The sequence below is a fragment of the Trachypithecus francoisi genome, unplaced genomic scaffold (assembly GCF_009764315.1).
Source record: "Trachypithecus francoisi isolate TF-2019V2 unplaced genomic scaffold, Tfra_2.0 Lachesis_group0, whole genome shotgun sequence".
In the NCBI taxonomy this organism is placed as follows: Eukaryota; Metazoa; Chordata; class Mammalia; order Primates; family Cercopithecidae; genus Trachypithecus; species Trachypithecus francoisi.
In genome coordinates, this window is record NW_022681453.1 from 46,422,118 (window position 1) to 46,440,679 (window position 18,562).

An 18,562-nucleotide genomic window follows, 5' to 3' on the forward strand; every position below is an offset into this window, starting at 1 on the left:
TTTAAACACAATATATTTTAAAGTGCATGTTTGTGTCCTTTTTTTTTTTTTTTTCTTTTTGGAGACAGAGTCTTGCACTGTCTCCTGGGCTGGAGTGCTGTGGTGCAATCTCAGCTCACTGGAAGCTCCACCTCCCAGGTTCAAGAGATTCTCCTGCCTCAGCCTCCCGAGTAGCTGGGATTATAGGCGCATGCCACCATGTCTGGCTAATTTTTTTGTATTTTTAGTAGAGATGGGGTTTCCCTATGTTGGCCAGTCTAATCTCGAACGCCTGACCTCATGATCCACCCGCCTCAGCCTCCCATAGTGCTGGGATTACAGATGTGAGCCACCGCACCTGACCATGTCCGTGTACTTTTATTCCATGCTTTTATTTTGTGTGCTTTCATAAATCTTCTTTATTTTTGGTTGTTTAAACTTCTTGTTGATGTGGTATTTTATACATGGAGTAAGAAGAGACAGTGGTAGTGGTAATATAATTCATGACATCCTTGAATGCAAATTAAATGTATGGATACATGCGTGTTTATGGGAAAACATTCCTGGCTGTTTTCCCTTTATTTGTTTTTGTGTTGTTTTGTTTTGGTTTGAGATAGCGTCTTGGTCTGTCATCCAGGCTGGTGTGTGGTGGCAGTGATCATGGCCCACTGCAGCCTTGATCCCTCAAGTTCAAGCCATCCTCCCACCTCAGCCTCCTGAGTAGCTGGGACTACAGGTGTATGCAACCATGCCCAGCTAATTTTTTAATTTTTGGTAGAGATAGGGTCTCCATGTGTTGCTCAGGTTTGTCTTGAACCTCTGGGCTCATGCAATCCTCCACACCTCACCTCCCAGAGTGCTGGGATTACAGGCTTGAGCCACTATGCCCAGCCTGTTTTCCCATTTTTAACTGATACAGAATCACTGGCCTAGTCTAATCTTATTTATTTATAGATGAAACATTTGAGGCATGTAGAGACTAGGTGATTTTTCTGAGGTCCTGGAGTTACTACTTGACCCAAGGCATTGAAACTCAGTCCATGGTCTTTCTGAATCCCTACCCATCTCTTTCTCACAACAAGATCATGGGCCGTCCTCAGTCCCCTATAATAAGATAGAACTCTGTTTGGTTATCTTGTCTTCTTAACTTTTCTTCTATTTCAGCCTTAGCATGAAGTGGTTTCTTTTTTTTTTTTTTTTTCTGAGTTAAATGTTAAATGCCTTAGAAATTACCTTGCCAGGCTTTACGTAGATCCCCAAACCAACTTTATTCTTTTTTTCTCAGTACCAACGCACCTGAATGAATTCAGTCTCATCCTATCACCTATCAACAAAAGACTGGTTATGAAGTTTTTCCAGGATAGCAGTTGCAATTCTTGCCCTTCAGAATAATCACATATAAGGGGACTGCCAGCTGCAGGGTGATATTTAATGTAACTTTTACATCATAACCTCTGGTGATTCTATCTTAAAACTCATCAGGCAATGCCTAAGTAAGCTAATTGAATACATTAAAAATTGAAAAAAAAATACTTTGAAATAAAACAGATTCTTATTGATCACCGTGTATGTATATATACCACTGTACTTGGTACCACAAGAGATATAAAAATAGGTAAGATACAGTCATGCTCTCAAGGAGCTTATAATCCAAACAAGGAAAAAGAAAGTGTACTCTATATTAAATGCATTTAGTATAAAAAGATAAATGTCTTGGGAAATACAGTTTTAAAATTATATGGTTAAAGAAAAAGGTTGAGGGTCTAGAAGAATCTTCTAGGAAAAAGAATTTGAACTTGATTTTGAAAAATGAAAATCACTTTTATGGGCATAAGTGGTGGGATGCATTTTGAACAATATTTATTGTGTGCATAGTCTAGAAGCATATGTACTCTACACTGCCACTTAATTATGGTTTGTGGATCATTCCAGTCTTTGAACTTTGTTACTGCTCCATGACAAAATAAGTCTCAAGCATCCAGTTTCTCTTACTGAGAGAAAGCACTTAGAAATGCATGGCTGTTTAACATGGCTTCACCATCCAAGCACATAATCAGTGGACTCAAGTCATTGCACCTGTTATAGACCAGTTTGGGTGTTGCTGAGTCATGTGTGGTACCAGCTATGTGATATTTATCCTAGGTAGACCATATATGGCTTCATAAGAGATTGGGAAAACAAAGAACCTAGTCCTGCACTGCAGATAATTTGAGAATAAAGACTGTAAGTTGTTCTTTATTTGCCTACATAGTCATTTTGAAAAACTGTTGTGTATATTAGCAATACAGAGCTGTTACTCATTATTGACTTATTTACACTATCGCCCTTGCTTCTTTCTAATGTTATCATCTCATTACAACACAGAAAAAATTTTAACTTTATGACACTAGAGAGCCATCCACAATGAGAGCAGCACAAAAGCGATACAGGAAGCACACACAGTAAAGGGGTAGGCTAAAGACAAACAGAACAATACACAGAGCAGAGAAAAGGAGACGTCAAACAGCCTGTGCCTGGAAGTTGTTAGTAAAATTAGTGACCAATGTGAAATAAGAGAGCTCACATTTTCACTTCATCATAATCTGCAGAAGATTAACCTCAATGGGAAATTTTCTTCCAGAAACTGAAACACAACCTAACCTGTTATGCCTTACTATTTTTTGTTAATTTTTTTCTATTATTTTCTTTATGTTGTTGTTTCCTGTTGCTATTCCTATTTGGAAGGGATTCTTCATTTTGGACATTTTCTCTTCTCATTTCAGATGATTCCACACTGCATGGCCCGATTTTTATTCAAGAACCAAGTCCTGTAATGTTCCCTTTGGATTCTGAAGAGAAAAAAGTGAAGCTCAATTGTGAAGTTAAAGGAAATCCAAAACCTCATATCAGGTTTGTTGATTTAAAAGCATGTGTTTCCATGCATATAGTTTCTGTTATTAAAATCAACAAATACTTACACAATGCTGGTTACATAAAGAGCATTTATTTATTTATTTATTTATTTATTTATTTATTTATTTTTGAGACTGAGTTTTGCTCTTGTTGCCTAGGCTGGAGTGCAATAATGCAATCTCAGCTCACTGCAAACTCCACCTCCCAGGTTCAAGCAATTCTTCTACCTCAGCCTCCCAAGTAGCTGGGATTACAGGCATGTGCCACTATGCCTGGCTAATTTTGTATGTTTAGTAAAGATGGGATTTCTCTATGTTGGTCAAGTTGGTCTCGAACTCCCGACCTCAGGTGATCCACCTGCCTCAGCCTCCAAAAGTGCTGGGATTACAGGCGTGAACCACCATGCCTGGCCCAAGAGTTACTTAGTTAGTTAGTTATTTCAAGACGGAGTCTTGCTCTGTCAGTCACCCAGGCTGGAGTGCACTGTGCGACCACTGCTCACTGCAACCTCTGCCTCCCGGGTTCATGTGATTCTCCTGCCTCAGCCTCCTGAGTAGCTGGGATTACAGGTGTGCACCACCATGCCCAGCTAATTTTTGTATTTTTAGCAGAGACAGGATTTCACCATGTTGGCCAGGCTGGTCTTGAATTCCTGACCTCAAGTGATCCGCCCACCTCAGCCTCCCAAAGTGCTGGGATTACAGGCGTGAGCCACCATGCCCAGCCCATTAAAAGCTTTTAGATGGGCATCATAGGATATCCTGAAAGTCTAAGGAGATGATTGTTTCATGAAAAGCTAAGTACCCAACCTCTGTTTTTTGTAGTACTGGGAATTAAATATCCTGATTGACTTTCTCTTTGAAAACATTAACAATTCCTAACCACATATATTTAACTGAAAAAACACATTTTAAACCATATCAGTAAATTGGCAGGAAAGTAAGAAATGTCAGAAGTCCAAAAGTAAGTGGGTTTGGAACCCAAAGAAGCTGAACAATAAATGCAGTTTTCATGTTAATAAACTACAAGTATGAATTGAGCTTTGGTTTTCATGGCTTCAGAGGAACAAAGGTCACAAGACAAAGCCTAGACAACCCACAGGAGAATCCAACATGAGAACATCTCCCAGAATAAACCTGGGATACAAGGACTACATCTTTAGAGTAAATGTGAACAAGAAATAAGCTTGACTTCCAAAGAGACTGTGAAGCACAGGTAATTGTGTATTTCAAACATTAAACCCTAGTGGTTGTAGTAGCAGGTGAGATACAGCTGAAAAGAGAATTTGTAAACTGCAAGATAGGTCTGAAGAAATCCTCCAGAGGCAGCAGAAAGAGACAAAGGGAAGCAAAATACTTTAAAAAGAAAGAGAGAAAAAATGTCTAATCAGGATTCCAGAAGAAACAAGAAAGACTGAGGCAGAAGCAGTATTTAAAGAGAAGGCTAAGAATTTTCCAAACTAATTAAAACTTTCAAGCTATAGATATAGGAAGCCCAATGCACTTCAAGCAGTACAAATAAAAATGAAGCCACATCTAAAATAGTGAAATAGTGAACACCAAGTCAAACAGATGATCATAAAAGTAGCCAAAGTTGTAATACAGATAACATTCAAAGAGATCACAAACTGGCAGCTGACTTCTCAATAGCAACAAAAAAGCAGAAGACAGAAGATAGAATCTTCAGTATACTGAGAGAAACTGTCAAATGTATAGATAGCCTAAATACTTTTTTAAAAGGAAAACAAACTAACTGCATTTTTAGGCAGACATCAACCAAAGTCTGACTCCAGTAGACCCTCACTAAAGGAAATTCTAAAAGATATACTTGAGGCAGAATAAAAATGATGCCAGATAGAAGAGCTGAGCTACAAGAATAAATGATAAGTAAAGCAAATGGTAAATGTTAGTAATTCCACAAAAAAATTACTGCACAGAACAATAAAAATAATACTGTCTTGTGAAGATAAAAAGAAGAAAAGTTAAAATTCATGACAACATTAGAAACAAATTTTTAAAAGATGTACTAGACAGCGGATAACCTACATGGTTAAAGAAATGAAATTGGGGCCAGGCACAGTGGCTCACGCCTGTAATCCCAGCACTTTGGGAGGCCGATGTGGGTGGATCACGAGGTCAGAATATCGAGACCATCCTGGCTAACACGGTGAAACTCCGTCTCTACTAAAAAAATACAAAAAAATTAACCGGGCGTGGTGGCGTGCACCTGTAGTCCCAGCCACTCAGGAGACTGAGGCAGGAGAATGGCGTGAACCCGGGAGGCGGAGCTTGCAGTGAGCCGAGATCGTGCCGCTGCACTCCAGCCTGGGTGACACAGCGAGACTCCATCTCAAAAAAAAAAAAGAAAGAAAGAAAGAAAATTGGAACCCTACTGCACTGCATACACAAAAATCAATTCCAAGTGTATAGAAGACCTAAATGGAAAATTTGCAATACTTTTAAAAGCAAATAGTTATACATATTTATGACTTTGGGGAAGGAAGAGATTTTCTAAATATGACAGAAAAAGTGCAACTTGTAAAAGAAAATATTTAGCTGTATTAATATTGAAAACTGATGTTCAATGGAATATACTGAAATAAGCAAAATTACAAGCTGTAAACTTGAAGATTTTTAAGTATATTTGTTATGGGTAAGGGATTCATATCCCAGACTATTTAAAGAATTTCCACAAACAGAATGTAAAAACAACCCAGTGGAAACATTAGCAAAACACTTGAACAAGTACTTGTAAGAAAATGAAAACCAAAAATTCAGTAAACATAAAAAGATTGTCAATATCATTAGTGAGCAGAAATATATAATTAAAACTACAACAACATACTCTTTCAAAACTATCAGATTGACAAATATAGAAAACTGACAATCTGTTGGTGAAGGTGTAGAGCAAATAGAACCCTTGATTGAACACTGCTGGTAGCAATGTAAATTGGTAAAAGCCACTGTGAAAAAAAAAAAAAAAAAAAAAAAAAGGCACTCCCTAGTAAATCTAAATGTGCACATAATCCATAATCTATGATCCAGTATACATAATTATGTTCATAGTATATGCACAAATACATATAACCTGGTTTGTTCGTACAAGGTAACCTCATGCAGTAGTGAAAATGAATGAATGGCAGCTGCAACAACATGGGTAGATCTCAAGAACATAATTTTGGGGGCGGAGCAAGATGGCCGAATAGGAACAGCTCCAGTCTCCAACTCCCAGCGCGAGTAACACAGAAGACCGGTGATTTCTGCATTTTCAACTGAGGTACTGGGGTCATCTCTCTAGGGAGTGCCGGACAATCGGTGCTGGTCAGCTGCTGCAGCCTGACCAGCGAGAGCTGAAGCAGGGCGAGGCATCGCCTCACCTGGAAGCGCAAGGGGGAAGGAAATCCGTTTTCCTAGCCAGGGGAACTGAGACACATAACACCTGGAAAATCGCGTAACTCCCACCCCAATACTGCGCTTTAAGGAAACAGGCACACCAGGAGAATATATCCCACACCTGGCCGGGAGGGTCCCACGCCCACGGAGCCTCCCTCACTGCTAACACAGCAGTCTGCTGCGATCTATCCCAAGGCAGCAGCGAGGCTGGGGGAGGGGCGCCCGCCATTGCTGAGGCTTAAGTAGGTAAACAAAGCCGCTGGGAAGCTCGAACTGGGTGGAGCTCACAGCAGCTCAAGGAAACCTGCCTGTCTCTGTAGACTCCACCTCTGGGGACAGCCCACAGCTGAGGTCCAATAGGGAAAGCAGCGGGGGCGGTGCAGAGGCGAACGACTCTGTCTGACAGCTTTGGGGAGAGCCGTGGATCTCCCAACGCGGAGGTTGAGATCCGAGAACGGACAGACTGCCTGCTCAGGTGGGTCCCTGACCCCTGAGTAGCCTAGCTGGGAGACATCCCCCACTAGGGGCAGTCTGACACCCCACCTCACAGGGTGGAGTCATCCCTGAGAGGAAACTTCCAAAGGAAGAATCAGACAGGTACACTCGCTGCTCAGCAATATTCTATCTTTGGCAACCTCTGCTGCTGATACCCAGGCAAACAGGGTCTGGAGTGGACCTCAAGCAATCTCCAACAGACCAACAGACAGTCCTTCTGACTGTCAGACGGAAAACTATCAAACAGGAAGGACACCTATACCAAAACCCCATCAGTACGTCACCATCATCAAAGACCAGAGACAGATAAAACCACAAAGATGGGGAAAAAGCAGGGCAGAAAAGCTGGAAATTCAAAAAATAAGAGCGCATCTCCCCCTGCAAAGGAGCGCAGCCCATCGCCAGCAACGGATCAAAGCTGGTCAGAGAATGACTTTGACGAGATGAGAGAAGAAGGCTTCAGTCCATCAAACTTCTCAGAGCTAAAGGAGGAATTACGTACCCAGCGCAAAGAAACTAAAAATCTTGAAAAAAAAGTGGAAGAATTGACAGCTAGACTAATTAATGCAGAGAAGATCATAAACGAAATGACAGAGATGAAAACCATGACACGAGAAATACGTGACAAATGCACAAGCTTCAGTAACCGACTCGATCAACTGGAAGAAAGAGTATCAGCGATTGAGGATCAAATGAATGAAATGAAGCGAGAAGAGAAACCAAAAAAAAAAAAGAAGAAAAAGAAATGAAAAAAGCCTGCAAGAAGTATGGGATTATGTAAAAAGACCAAATCTACGTCTGATTGGGGTGCCTGAAAGTGAGGGGGAAAATGGAACCAAGTTGGAAAACACTCTTCAGGATATCATCCAGGAGAACTTCCCCAACCTAGTAGGGCAGGCCAACATTCAAATTCAGGAAATACAGAGAACGCCACAAAGATACTCCTCCAGAAGAGCAACTCCAAGACACATAATTGCCAGATTCACCAAAGTTGAAATGAAGGAAAAAATCTTAAGGGCAGCCAGAGAGAAAGGTCGGGTTACCCACAAAGGAAGCCCATCAGACTAACAGCAGATCTCTCGGCAGAAACTCTACAAGCCAGAAGAGAGTGGGGGCCAATATTCAACGTTCTTAAAGAAAAGAATTTTCAACCCAGAATTTCATATCCAGCCAAACTAAGTTTCATCAGTGAAGGAGAAATAAAATCCTTTACAGATAAGCAAATGCTTAGAGATTTTGTCACCACCAGGCCTGCCTTACAAGAGACCCTGAAGGAAGCCCTAAACATGGAAAGGAACAACCGGTACCAGCCATTGCAAAAACATGCCAAAATGTAAAGACCATCGAGGCTAGGAAGAAACTGCATCAACTAATGAGCAAAATAACCAGTTAATATCATAATGACAGGATCAAGTTCACACATAACAATATTAACCTTAAATGTAATGGACTAAATGCTCCAATTAAAAGACACAGACTGGCAAACTGGATAAAGAGTCAAGACCCATCAGTCTGCTGTATTCAGGAGACCCATCTCACATGCAGAGACATACATAGGCTCAAAATAAAGGGATGGAGAAAGATCTACCAAGCAAATGGAGAACAAAAAAAGCAGGGGTTGCAATCCTAGTCTCTGATAAAACAGACTTTAAACCATCAAAGATCAAAAGAGACAAAGAAGGCCATTACATAATGGTAAAGGGATCAATTCAACAGGAAGAGCTAACTCTCCTAAATATATATGCACCCAATACAGGAGCACCCAGATTCATAAAGCAAGTCCTTAGAGACCTACAAAGAGACTTAGACTCCCATACAATAATAATGGGAGATTTCAACACTCCACTGTCAACATTAGACAGATCAACGAGACAGAAAGTTAACAAGGATATCCAGGAATTGAACTCATCTCTGCACCAAGCGGACCTAATAGACATCTATAGAACTCTCCACCCCAATCAACAGAATATACATTCTTCTCAGCACCACATCGCACTTATTCCAAAATTGACCACATAATTGGAAGTAAAGCACTCCTCAGCAAATGTACAAGAACAGAAATTATAACAAACTGTCTCTCAGACCACAGTGCAATCAAACTAGAATTCAGGACTAAGAAACTCAATCCAAACCGCTCAACTACATGGAAACTGCATAACCTGCTCCTGAATGACTACTGGGTACATAACGAAATGAAAGCAGAAATAAAGATGTTCTTTGAAACCAATGAGAACAAAGATACAACATACCAGAATCTCTGGGACACATTTAAAGCAGTGTGTAGAGGGAAATTTATAGCACTAAATGCCCACAAGAGAAAGCAGGAAAGATCTAAAATTGACACTTAACATCACAATTAAAAGAACTAGAGAGGCAAGAGCAAACACATTCAAAAGCTAGCAGAAGGCAAGAAATAACTAAGATCAGAGCAGAACTGAAGGAGATAGAGTCACAAAAAAACCTCCAAAAAATCAATGAATCCAGGAGTTGGTTTTTTGAAAAGATCAACAAAATTGACAGACCGCTAGCAAGACTAATAAAGAAGAAAAGAGAGAGGAATCAAATAGACGCAATAAAAAATGATAAAGGGGATATCACCACCGACCCCACAGAAATACAAACAACCATCAGAGAATACTATAAATGCCTCTACGCAAATCAACTAGAAAATCTAGAAGAAATGGATAATTTCCTGGACACTTACACTCTCCCAAGACTGAACCAGGAAGAAGTTGAATCCCTGAATAGACCAATAACAGGCTCTGAAATTGAGGCAACAATTAATAGCCTACCCACGAAAAAAAGTCCAGGACCAGATGGATTCACAGCTGAATTCTACCAGAGGTACAAGGAGGAGCTGGTACCATTCCTTCTGAAACTATTCCAATCAATAGAAAAAGAGGGAATCCTCCCTAACTCATTTTATGAGGCCAACATCATCCTGATACCAAAGCCTGGCAGAGACACAACAAAAAAAGAGAATTTTAGACCAATATCCCTGATGAACATCGATGCAAAAATTCTCAATAAAATACTGGCAAACCGGATTCAGCAGCACATCAAAAAGCTTATCCACCATGATCAAGTGGGCTTCATCCCTGGGATGCAAGGCTGGTTCAACATTCGCAAATCAATAAACGTAATCCAGCATATAAACAGAACCAAAGACAAGAACCACATGATTATCTCAATAGATGCAGAAAAGGCTTTTGACAAAATTCAACAGCCCTTTATGCTAAAAACGCTCAATAAATTCGGTATTGATGGAACGTACCTCAAAATAATAAGAGCTATTTACGACAAACCCACAGCTAATATCATACTGAATGGGCAAAAACTGGAAAAATTCCCTTTGAAAACTGGCACAAGACAGGGATGCCCTCTCTCACCACTCCTATTCAACATAGTGTTGGAAGTTCTGGCTAGGGCAATCAGGCAAGAGAAAGAAATCAAGGGTATCCAGTTAGGAAAAGAAGAAGTCAAATTGTCCCTGTTTGCAGATGACATGATTGTATATTTAGAAAAACCCATCGTCTCAGCCCAAAATCTCCTTAAGCTGATAAGCAACTTCAGCAAAGTCTCAGGATACAAAATTAATGTGCAAAAATCACAAGCATTCTTATACACCAGTAACAGACAAGCAGAGAGCCAAGTCAGGAATGAACTTCCATTCACAATTGCTTCAAAGAGAATAAAATACCTAGGAATCCAGCTTACAAGGGATGTAAAGGACCTCTTCAAGGAGAACTACAAACCACTGCTCAGTGAAATCAAAGAGGACACAAACAAATGGAAGAACATACCATGCTCATGGATAGGAAGAATCAATATCGTGAAAATGGCCATACTGCCCAAGGTTATTTATAGATTCAATGCCATCCCCATCAAGCTACCAATGACTTTCTTCACAGAATTGGAAAAAACTGCTTTAAAGTTCATATGGAACCAAAAAAGAGCCCGCATTGCCAAGACAATCCTAGGTCAAAAGGACAAAGCTGGAGGCGTCACGCTACCTGACTTCAAACTATACTACAAGGCTACAGTAACCAAAACAGCATGGTACTGGTACCACAACAGAGAAATAGACCAGTGGAACAGAACAGAGTCCTCAGAAATAATACCACACATCTACAGCCATCTGATCTTTGACAAACCTGAGAGAAACAAGAAATGGGGAAAGGATTCCCTATTTAATAAATGGTGCTGGGAAAATTGGCTAGCCACAAGTAGAAAGCTGAAACTGGATCCTTTCCTTACCCCTTATACGAAAATTAATTCAAGATGGATTAGAGACTTAAATGTTAGACCTAATACCATAAAAACCCTAGAAGAAAATCTAGGTAGTACCATTCAGGACATAGGCATGGGCAAGGACTTCATGTCTAAAACACCAAAAGCAACGGCAGCAAAAGCCAAAATTGACAAATGGGATCTCATTAAACTAAAGAGCTTTTGCACAGCAAAAGAAACTACCATCAGAGTGAACAGGCAACCTACAGAATGGGAGAAAATTTTTGCAACCTACTCATCTGACAAAGGGCTAATATCCAGAATCTACAAAGAACTCAAACAAATATACAAGAAAAAAACAAACAACCCCATCAAAAAGTGGGGAAAGGATATGAACAGACATTTCTCAAAAGAAGACATCCATACAGCCAACAGACACATGAAAAAATGCTCATCATCACTCGCCATCAGAGAAATGCAAATCAAAACCACAATGAGATACCATCTCACACCAGTTAGAATGGCAATCATTAAGAAGTCAGGAAACAATAGATGTTGGAGAGGATGTGGAGAAATAGGAACACTTTTACACTGTTGGTGGGATTGTAAACTAGTTCAACCATTATGGAAAACAGTATGGCGATTCCTCAAGGATCTAGAACTAGATGTACCATATGACCCAGCCATCCCACTACTGGGTATATACCCAAAGGATTATAATTACTCTACTACAAAGACACATGCACACGTATGTTTATTGCGGCACTATTCACAATAGCAAAGACTTGGAATCAACCCAAATGTCCATCTGTGACAGACTGGATTAAGAAAATGTGGCACATACACCATGGAATACTATGCAGCCATAAAAAAGGATGAGTTTGCGTCCTTTGTAGGGACATGGATGCAGCTGGAAACCATCATTCTTAGCAAACTATCACAAGAAGAGAAACCAAACACCGCATGTTCTCACTCATAGGTGGGAACTGAACAATGAGATCACTTGGACTCGGGAAGGGGAACATCACACACTGGGGCCTATCATGGGGAGGGGGAGGAGGGAGGGATTGCATTGGGGAGTTATACATGATATAACGTTATGCACATGTACCCTAGAACTTAAAGTATAATAAAAAATAAAAAATAAAAAAAATAAAAAAAAAAAAAAGAACATAATTTTGAGTAAACCAGTTCACGGCCAAATACATAGTATGTAATTTCACATTCATAATATTTGAAAGTGGTTGAGATGGAGTGGTTTTTCAAGGTATAAAGGAAGCAAAACTTTACCTCTCCTCTCTTAGGATTTTTCAGCTGAGCCTGAGAATTAAATTTACATAAAGCAGATCAAAAGGAGAAAAACATTTTTTTAAATGCAAGTTTTACATGGCAAGGAAGCCTTCATAAGACAATGAAAACCCAGAGACGCAGTTATCGTTGTACATTTATATACTGAATTGGACAAAGAGTAGTAAATTGTGAAAAAGTAAGTTATGTGGGGAGCTAGAAGAAAATATTTTAAAAAGGTCTGGACAGAGTTTTCTCTGTCTCAACTTCCTGTCCTTGATGAAAAGAATGTTACTTTCCTTCTAATATAGAAAGGACATCTCTGGCATGGGGATTTCATCCCTTGCTCTTTAGAAAAAGAATGAAGGTGAAAGTGGGCGTCTTGTACCTGCTGTTTTCCAAGTACCTTTAACTTAAAATAGTCAATATAGGCTGGGCACAGTGGCTCACGCCTGTAATCCTAGCCCTTTGGGAGGCTGAGGCACTATGATGGCTTGAGGCCAGGAGTTTGAGAACAACCTGGGCAACATAGCAAGACCCCCATCTCTACAAAAATAATTTAAAAACTAGTCAGCCATGGGGGTGCACACCTGTAGTCCTAGCTACTCAGGAGGCTGAGATGGGAAAGTTGCTTGAGTCTAGGAGTTCTAGGCTGCAGTGAGCTATGATTGCACCACTACATTCCATCATGGGTGACAGAGGAAGACCCAGTCTCTAAATAAATAAATAAATAAATGTCAATATGCCAGAGCAGCATATTTTTGGGTGGCATGCTCTGAACTCCTTCAAAGGATAATAACATACATGATAAAATTATAAAGAATATCACAGGAATGAAAAAGCCAAAATTAAAGATTATAATTAACCATTAAGAAAGAGTGGTTATAATCAAAGCAGATACAGCAGACTTCTAAGGTGATAATATCCCTTTTAAACACAGATCTTCATTGGCTCATGATTTTTTGTAACTTACTTACATCTTATAAATATTATTATGCCTCTTCAAATTTGATAATTAAAAACTATACTCTAAAGACTAATATCTAATGTTATATTAAAAAAGAAATATATATGTCATAGTTTAGGAGAGATTGGAGTGATCAGGTTGGGTTCTCAGAAGAAATGAGATTTGAACTGAGATAAGTAATTTTCAGATAGGCAGAGGACATTCTGTTCAAGTTAAAGGATGGCAGTATTAGTATAGCAGATACTATTTTAGAATTTATGTGCTCGTTTATCCATTTGTTCATTTATCAAACATATTCATTATTTGTCCTTCAAACCTCTCCAGTGTTTTTCAAACTGAATTCCAGGGCACATGGAATTGGCTTAAAGATTACCAGAAAAAGAAAAATAACAGAATTTTCATCCAAGATTCAGCCTTCACAGCTCTACTTTGAACTGGGCCATATATTAGGATTCTGAAAAATATGTCATCTAGACAAAATATTTAAACCACTCTGTTAAGCAGCTGCAATGCGCCAGGCACCATGCTAGGTCTGAGTATTCAAAGATTAATCAACTCTACAATATGTTTACTAGTACTATTAATTTGAGGACTGCCTAGATGTGGATGTAGTTGGAGTAGAATGATGTAAATACAAGTAAAGGATGACCACGATCTAGGTACTCTGGAGGAAAGAAAGTCTAATTCAGGATGGTGAGAGTAGATGTCACTGAAGGCTTCACAGAAAAGGAGATATTTTAATATATTTGGAGGGTGAATGGTTCTTTCATCACATGGATAAGGAAAGGAAGTGCATTCCAGAAAATAAGAAAACAGCAACTCTCTAACGGACTATATAATTAGAGTGAACATGTAATTTATCATCTAAGGGCACTTTTTAAAGCAGAAGGCCACTGTTCATAATTACTCTAGGACAGCAGGTGTAAACCCAGCACTTGTCTTGGGCAAGCCAGAATGAACAGTTATTCTCCCTAGAATATATTAAACCCAAGGCTAAATCAAAGATTTTTGAATACTTTATGTAATAAAGAATGCAGGAAGCAAAGGCTCTTAGATACATAAATGATGAGTTAACTGGTCCTTGTTTTCCTTACATAGCCGAGTGTAAGTTCAGATGTTAGCCATAAATGAAAACAAATTTTGCAGCCGAATTTGGCAAGTTGCTGCTTTGTTTGTCCCCAAACCGTGACCTTTAATTAACATTGCTTTTGTAACATTGTGTTTCTAGATATAGGAGCTTGCCTTGTTATTTAAAACAAGCAGTGAAACAGAAACCTATTATGTTTTTAGATTGCCAGGAAACACTGAGAACAAAACTTTTTAATCAAATATACTAGCAATTTATTGCAGTGTACTTCTTGCCTTTATACCTTTGGCAGTTTCTCTGTAACATGATAGCAGACTGGTACCTGGGAGCTAAAAAATTCCCCTTGTTGAAAGAAAGAGAAAGAATGGAGAGATGAGGCATTTTCAGACACCTGTCTGCCTGAACTTTTTCAGTCTTCAGGTTGACTTTGAGAGGGAAGAACAAGTAGGAGAAATTCGAAAGTGAGTCTCCATGGGGATCTTCAGCACTGGGTTCTCCCCTCAGACACCGCAACTGACCTCTCTTCTTTGTGTTTATTCCCTCAACTGAGCCGTCTCTTTTCATTGTTTCCTGCCCCTCAATTTTGAAAGGGTTGACCCAGACCCAGAAAAATTTAAGAAGTTTTAACTTGTGCCAACTTCCCTTGTATTAAACTTCCCTAAGGACGTATGACATTACTTAATGCACTCAGCATCCCTTTCCAGATAGAAGAAATGTTCACATACTTGGTTGGGGTACTTTTGCTGAGGTTTGTATTCAACTGAGTTTGCAGAAATCAAATTCCAAGTCATAAATGCCCTGACCTTCCCTTAGTGCCAAGTTGAAACCATCAACAAAGAAAGAGGATTTCGCTACAGCAAATCTTATAGACACCCTCCCAGCAAAGCCACAACATTTTACCCTCCATAGCATCACAGCATAGGTGTTTGGTTGTGCACAACCCCACTCTCTGGAGAGAGTGGAGTCGTGCTTCCTCAAATGATTCAGAAATCAGCTTATGAGACTCACAAATTTCTCTTGTCCCTTGGGAAAATCTCTACTGGCTCCGAATGAGCATTGCCTCTATATTACCAACACTTAAAAGATTCCTCAAACATTGAAAGTAAATTGTGAAATTTTCAAGTGTGTTTCAGTGTACAATGAGATAAGAAATTCAGTGTAATCCACATTCAATTGGAATGAACAGTGACTGCACTGCAATAAAACTTGGTATAGTGCTTTGTAATAGAGACTCAACTGCATTTCAGAAAAAGCACTTTATTTTCTCAATAATCCCTTTTCCTTTGCTATTTGTATGTAAAAGCAGGTGATAAAGTAGATTAATGGACTTTCTGCACAGCATTTTAGTTGAGATGACTAGTGTAGACAAACCTACAGAGGAGCTCTCATTATGCCCACAACCACTTTTCTAAAAAGACTCACATGGTCCCACTCCTAAATTCCACACTCTGCTTGCAGCTCACATTATATTGCAATTTCCTCTTTGAGTTCTTAGATTTGTCATATTAAATTGCGCTACTATCATTTGAAGTAAGAGTTATGGCCAAGACGTGATCAGCTGACTCAAAAAAAAATGTCTAGGGCATACAGTCAGTTCTAGTGATTCATGTGCATATAGAGCTGCTAGAATATAACCTGGCTGTTCTGTCTTTATTACATATTACTTTCTTGTCTGTGTCAGAGCACAGAGAATTACTGTGGAGACTAAAAACATTTTCAGTTTCTAATCCCAATCTTCTTATACACAAACACATAAAGAGTTACCTCATTTTTCTATTTCATGCTCCTGGTCTTTCTTGCCTCTCTTGTTTCTAAATTTTTACATTTCAAAGACATGAATAAACATATGTTGCTGTGTGGTAGTGTGCTGGAATGCTTCATAAATTGTGGATGTTCAAAGCTAAAATATCCAGCAAAGAAGTAAAATGTTTAGTCAATCAAATTCAACAAGCATTTATGGAGCACAATGAGAGTGTTAGATTTTAGATGGCTAAAGTGAGAATACAAAAGCGATGTAGGCAAATTATCTACTGTAAAAGCAGCATTCCTACATAAAGGAGCATGGACAATTCTGCGGGAGATTGGATAAAGCTTTGGTTAATTTTTGTTGTTTTTGTTTTGAGATGAGGTCTCACTCTGTTGCCCAAGCTGGAGTGCAGTTGCAGTGGTGTGACCTTGGCTCACTGCAGCCTCAATCTCCCAGGCTCAAGTGGTCCTCCCACCTCAGCCTCCCGAGTAGCTGGGACTACAAGCACGCATGCACCACCGCACCTGGCTAAATTTTGTATTTTTTGTGGAGACAGGGTTGTGCCGTGTTGCCCAAGCTATTCTGGAACTCCTGGGCTCAAGAGACCTGCCCACTTCAGCCTCCCAAAGTGCTGAGATTACAGGCGTGAGCCACCGCGCTTAGTCATCTTTGGTTAATTTTGACTAGAAATACTGAGGAAGACTTCATTGAAAGAGGTGTCATTGAAAAATGGCTTTGAAGTGGGACAGAGGTCTTGACAGAAAGAAGGGATTACCCTTCTGTATATTTGCTTTTGTTGATATCAGACATCCAGAATCTTGAAACTAACTCGCCTACATTTTTTTCATTTAAATACTTTTACATTGTGTACAGACAACCATAGCACCCAAGAATGTTATAAGATGATACATAATGAATGTGCACGTGCACACACACAAATGGTTAAATGGTGTTTTTACTATTTAAAGGAGATAAGATTAATGGCTGTCATTCCTTACTCCCATTATGAATTTGGATCAGTTTTCTTTGTGCTGCTGTATTTCTTAATTTTTAACATTCTGACATAAATGCTACTGTGATACTCCTGGCAATTCACAAATTCCTACTGTGCTATTTTCATTAGTTAATATTCTGTGTAAGATTTTTGGGGGTAAACAGATAAGATAGTCACTGAGTTGTATTAGTGCCAAAGTTCTTAAGTATTTAATTGACTTCTGAAAAGAGTTTGGAATGTTGTTGGTTGTAAAATGCAACAAAAACAAAAACATAGGTCTTATTACCAAAACTTTGCTGTTAAAATGTATGAGTCCACATGTACACGTATGTTTATTGCGGCACTATTCACAATAGCAAAGACTTGGAATCAACCCAAATGTCCATCTGTGACAGACTGGATTAAGAAAATGTGGCACATATACACCATGGAATACTATGCAGCCATAAAAAAGGATGAGTTTGCGTCCTTTGTAGGGACATGGATGCAGCTGGAAACCATCATTCTTAGCAAACTATCACAAGAAGAGAAAACCAAACACCGCATGTTCTAACTCATAGGTGGGAACTGAACAATGAGATCACTTGGACTCGGGAAGGGGAACATCACACACTGGGGCCTATCATGGGGAGGGGGGAGGAGGGAGGGATTGCATTGGGGAGTTATACATGATATAAACGTCATGCACATGTACCCTAGAACTTAAAGTATAATTAAAAAAAAAAAAAAAAAAAAAAGAAAGTGGAGAGGAATCCAGAGCAGAGCGTCAGTCAGGCCAAACCAAGTCATCCTTAATGCCCAGCACAATGCTGGAGATCCTCTCTGCTTATTCTGGAGCGGGGCCAGCCCTGGAGTTGGATAGGCTCTGCTGGAACACAGGCTACAGTGCTCACCAGGCATTCAGACTTGGATCTCAGCCATAGTTTCCCCAGGTACAAAATGGGTAAAAGGTACTTACCTCATGGGTTTGGGGTGAGGGTTAAACGAGATCATGAATGTGAACGGTAGGTTCAGAGCCTGTTACACAATAAACATATTATGTATGTCAAAAAAAAAATGTATGAGTCCTACTAAACCTCCTTTACTGGGCTAAATACTCTAGTCACATACATAGGTGATCCAGGTAAATAAACAGAAAGACAAAAACAAACAAACAAACAAACAAAAAAACCTCTCTTTGTCCCAATTACCTAATGGCCTAATCTGCAGTTTACTGGGATGGTTGATTGATGTTTGTGTGCCAGTGGTGAAGGAGCTCTTCAAAGTGATCCAAGGTTAAGGCAGGTTTGGTCCCCACGGCAGCTCAAGATCAATAGAGTTCCTCTCCTTTACAGCCAGCCATTGTAGTCATATTAAGGAACAAATCAAAGCAACTCTGCTGCAATTTCATCAGATACTCAGCAATCTACCTGGAAATAGTATATGCTGTCATCTCTATAGACCTATTTAAAGAGTGATTGCAAACTAGAAGGACTTTTACTGAGAAGCCCCG

The 18,562-nt window shown here is 39.5% G+C and overlaps 1 protein-coding gene across 4 annotated transcripts in view; it reads left to right on the forward strand.

Annotated features, from left to right (window-relative positions):
* The window catches only part of CNTN4 (contactin 4), a 1,029,443-nt gene that overhangs the window by 660,255 nt on the left and 350,626 nt on the right, over nt 1-18,562 (forward strand). For all 4 annotated transcript variants that reach the window (XM_033210483.1, XM_033210481.1, XM_033210482.1 and 1 more), the window contains one exon: nt 2,742-2,868. In XM_033210483.1, coding sequence (XP_033066374.1) covers nt 2,742-2,868 — 127 coding nt within the window. The remainder of the gene's footprint in view (nt 1-2,741; nt 2,869-18,562) is intronic.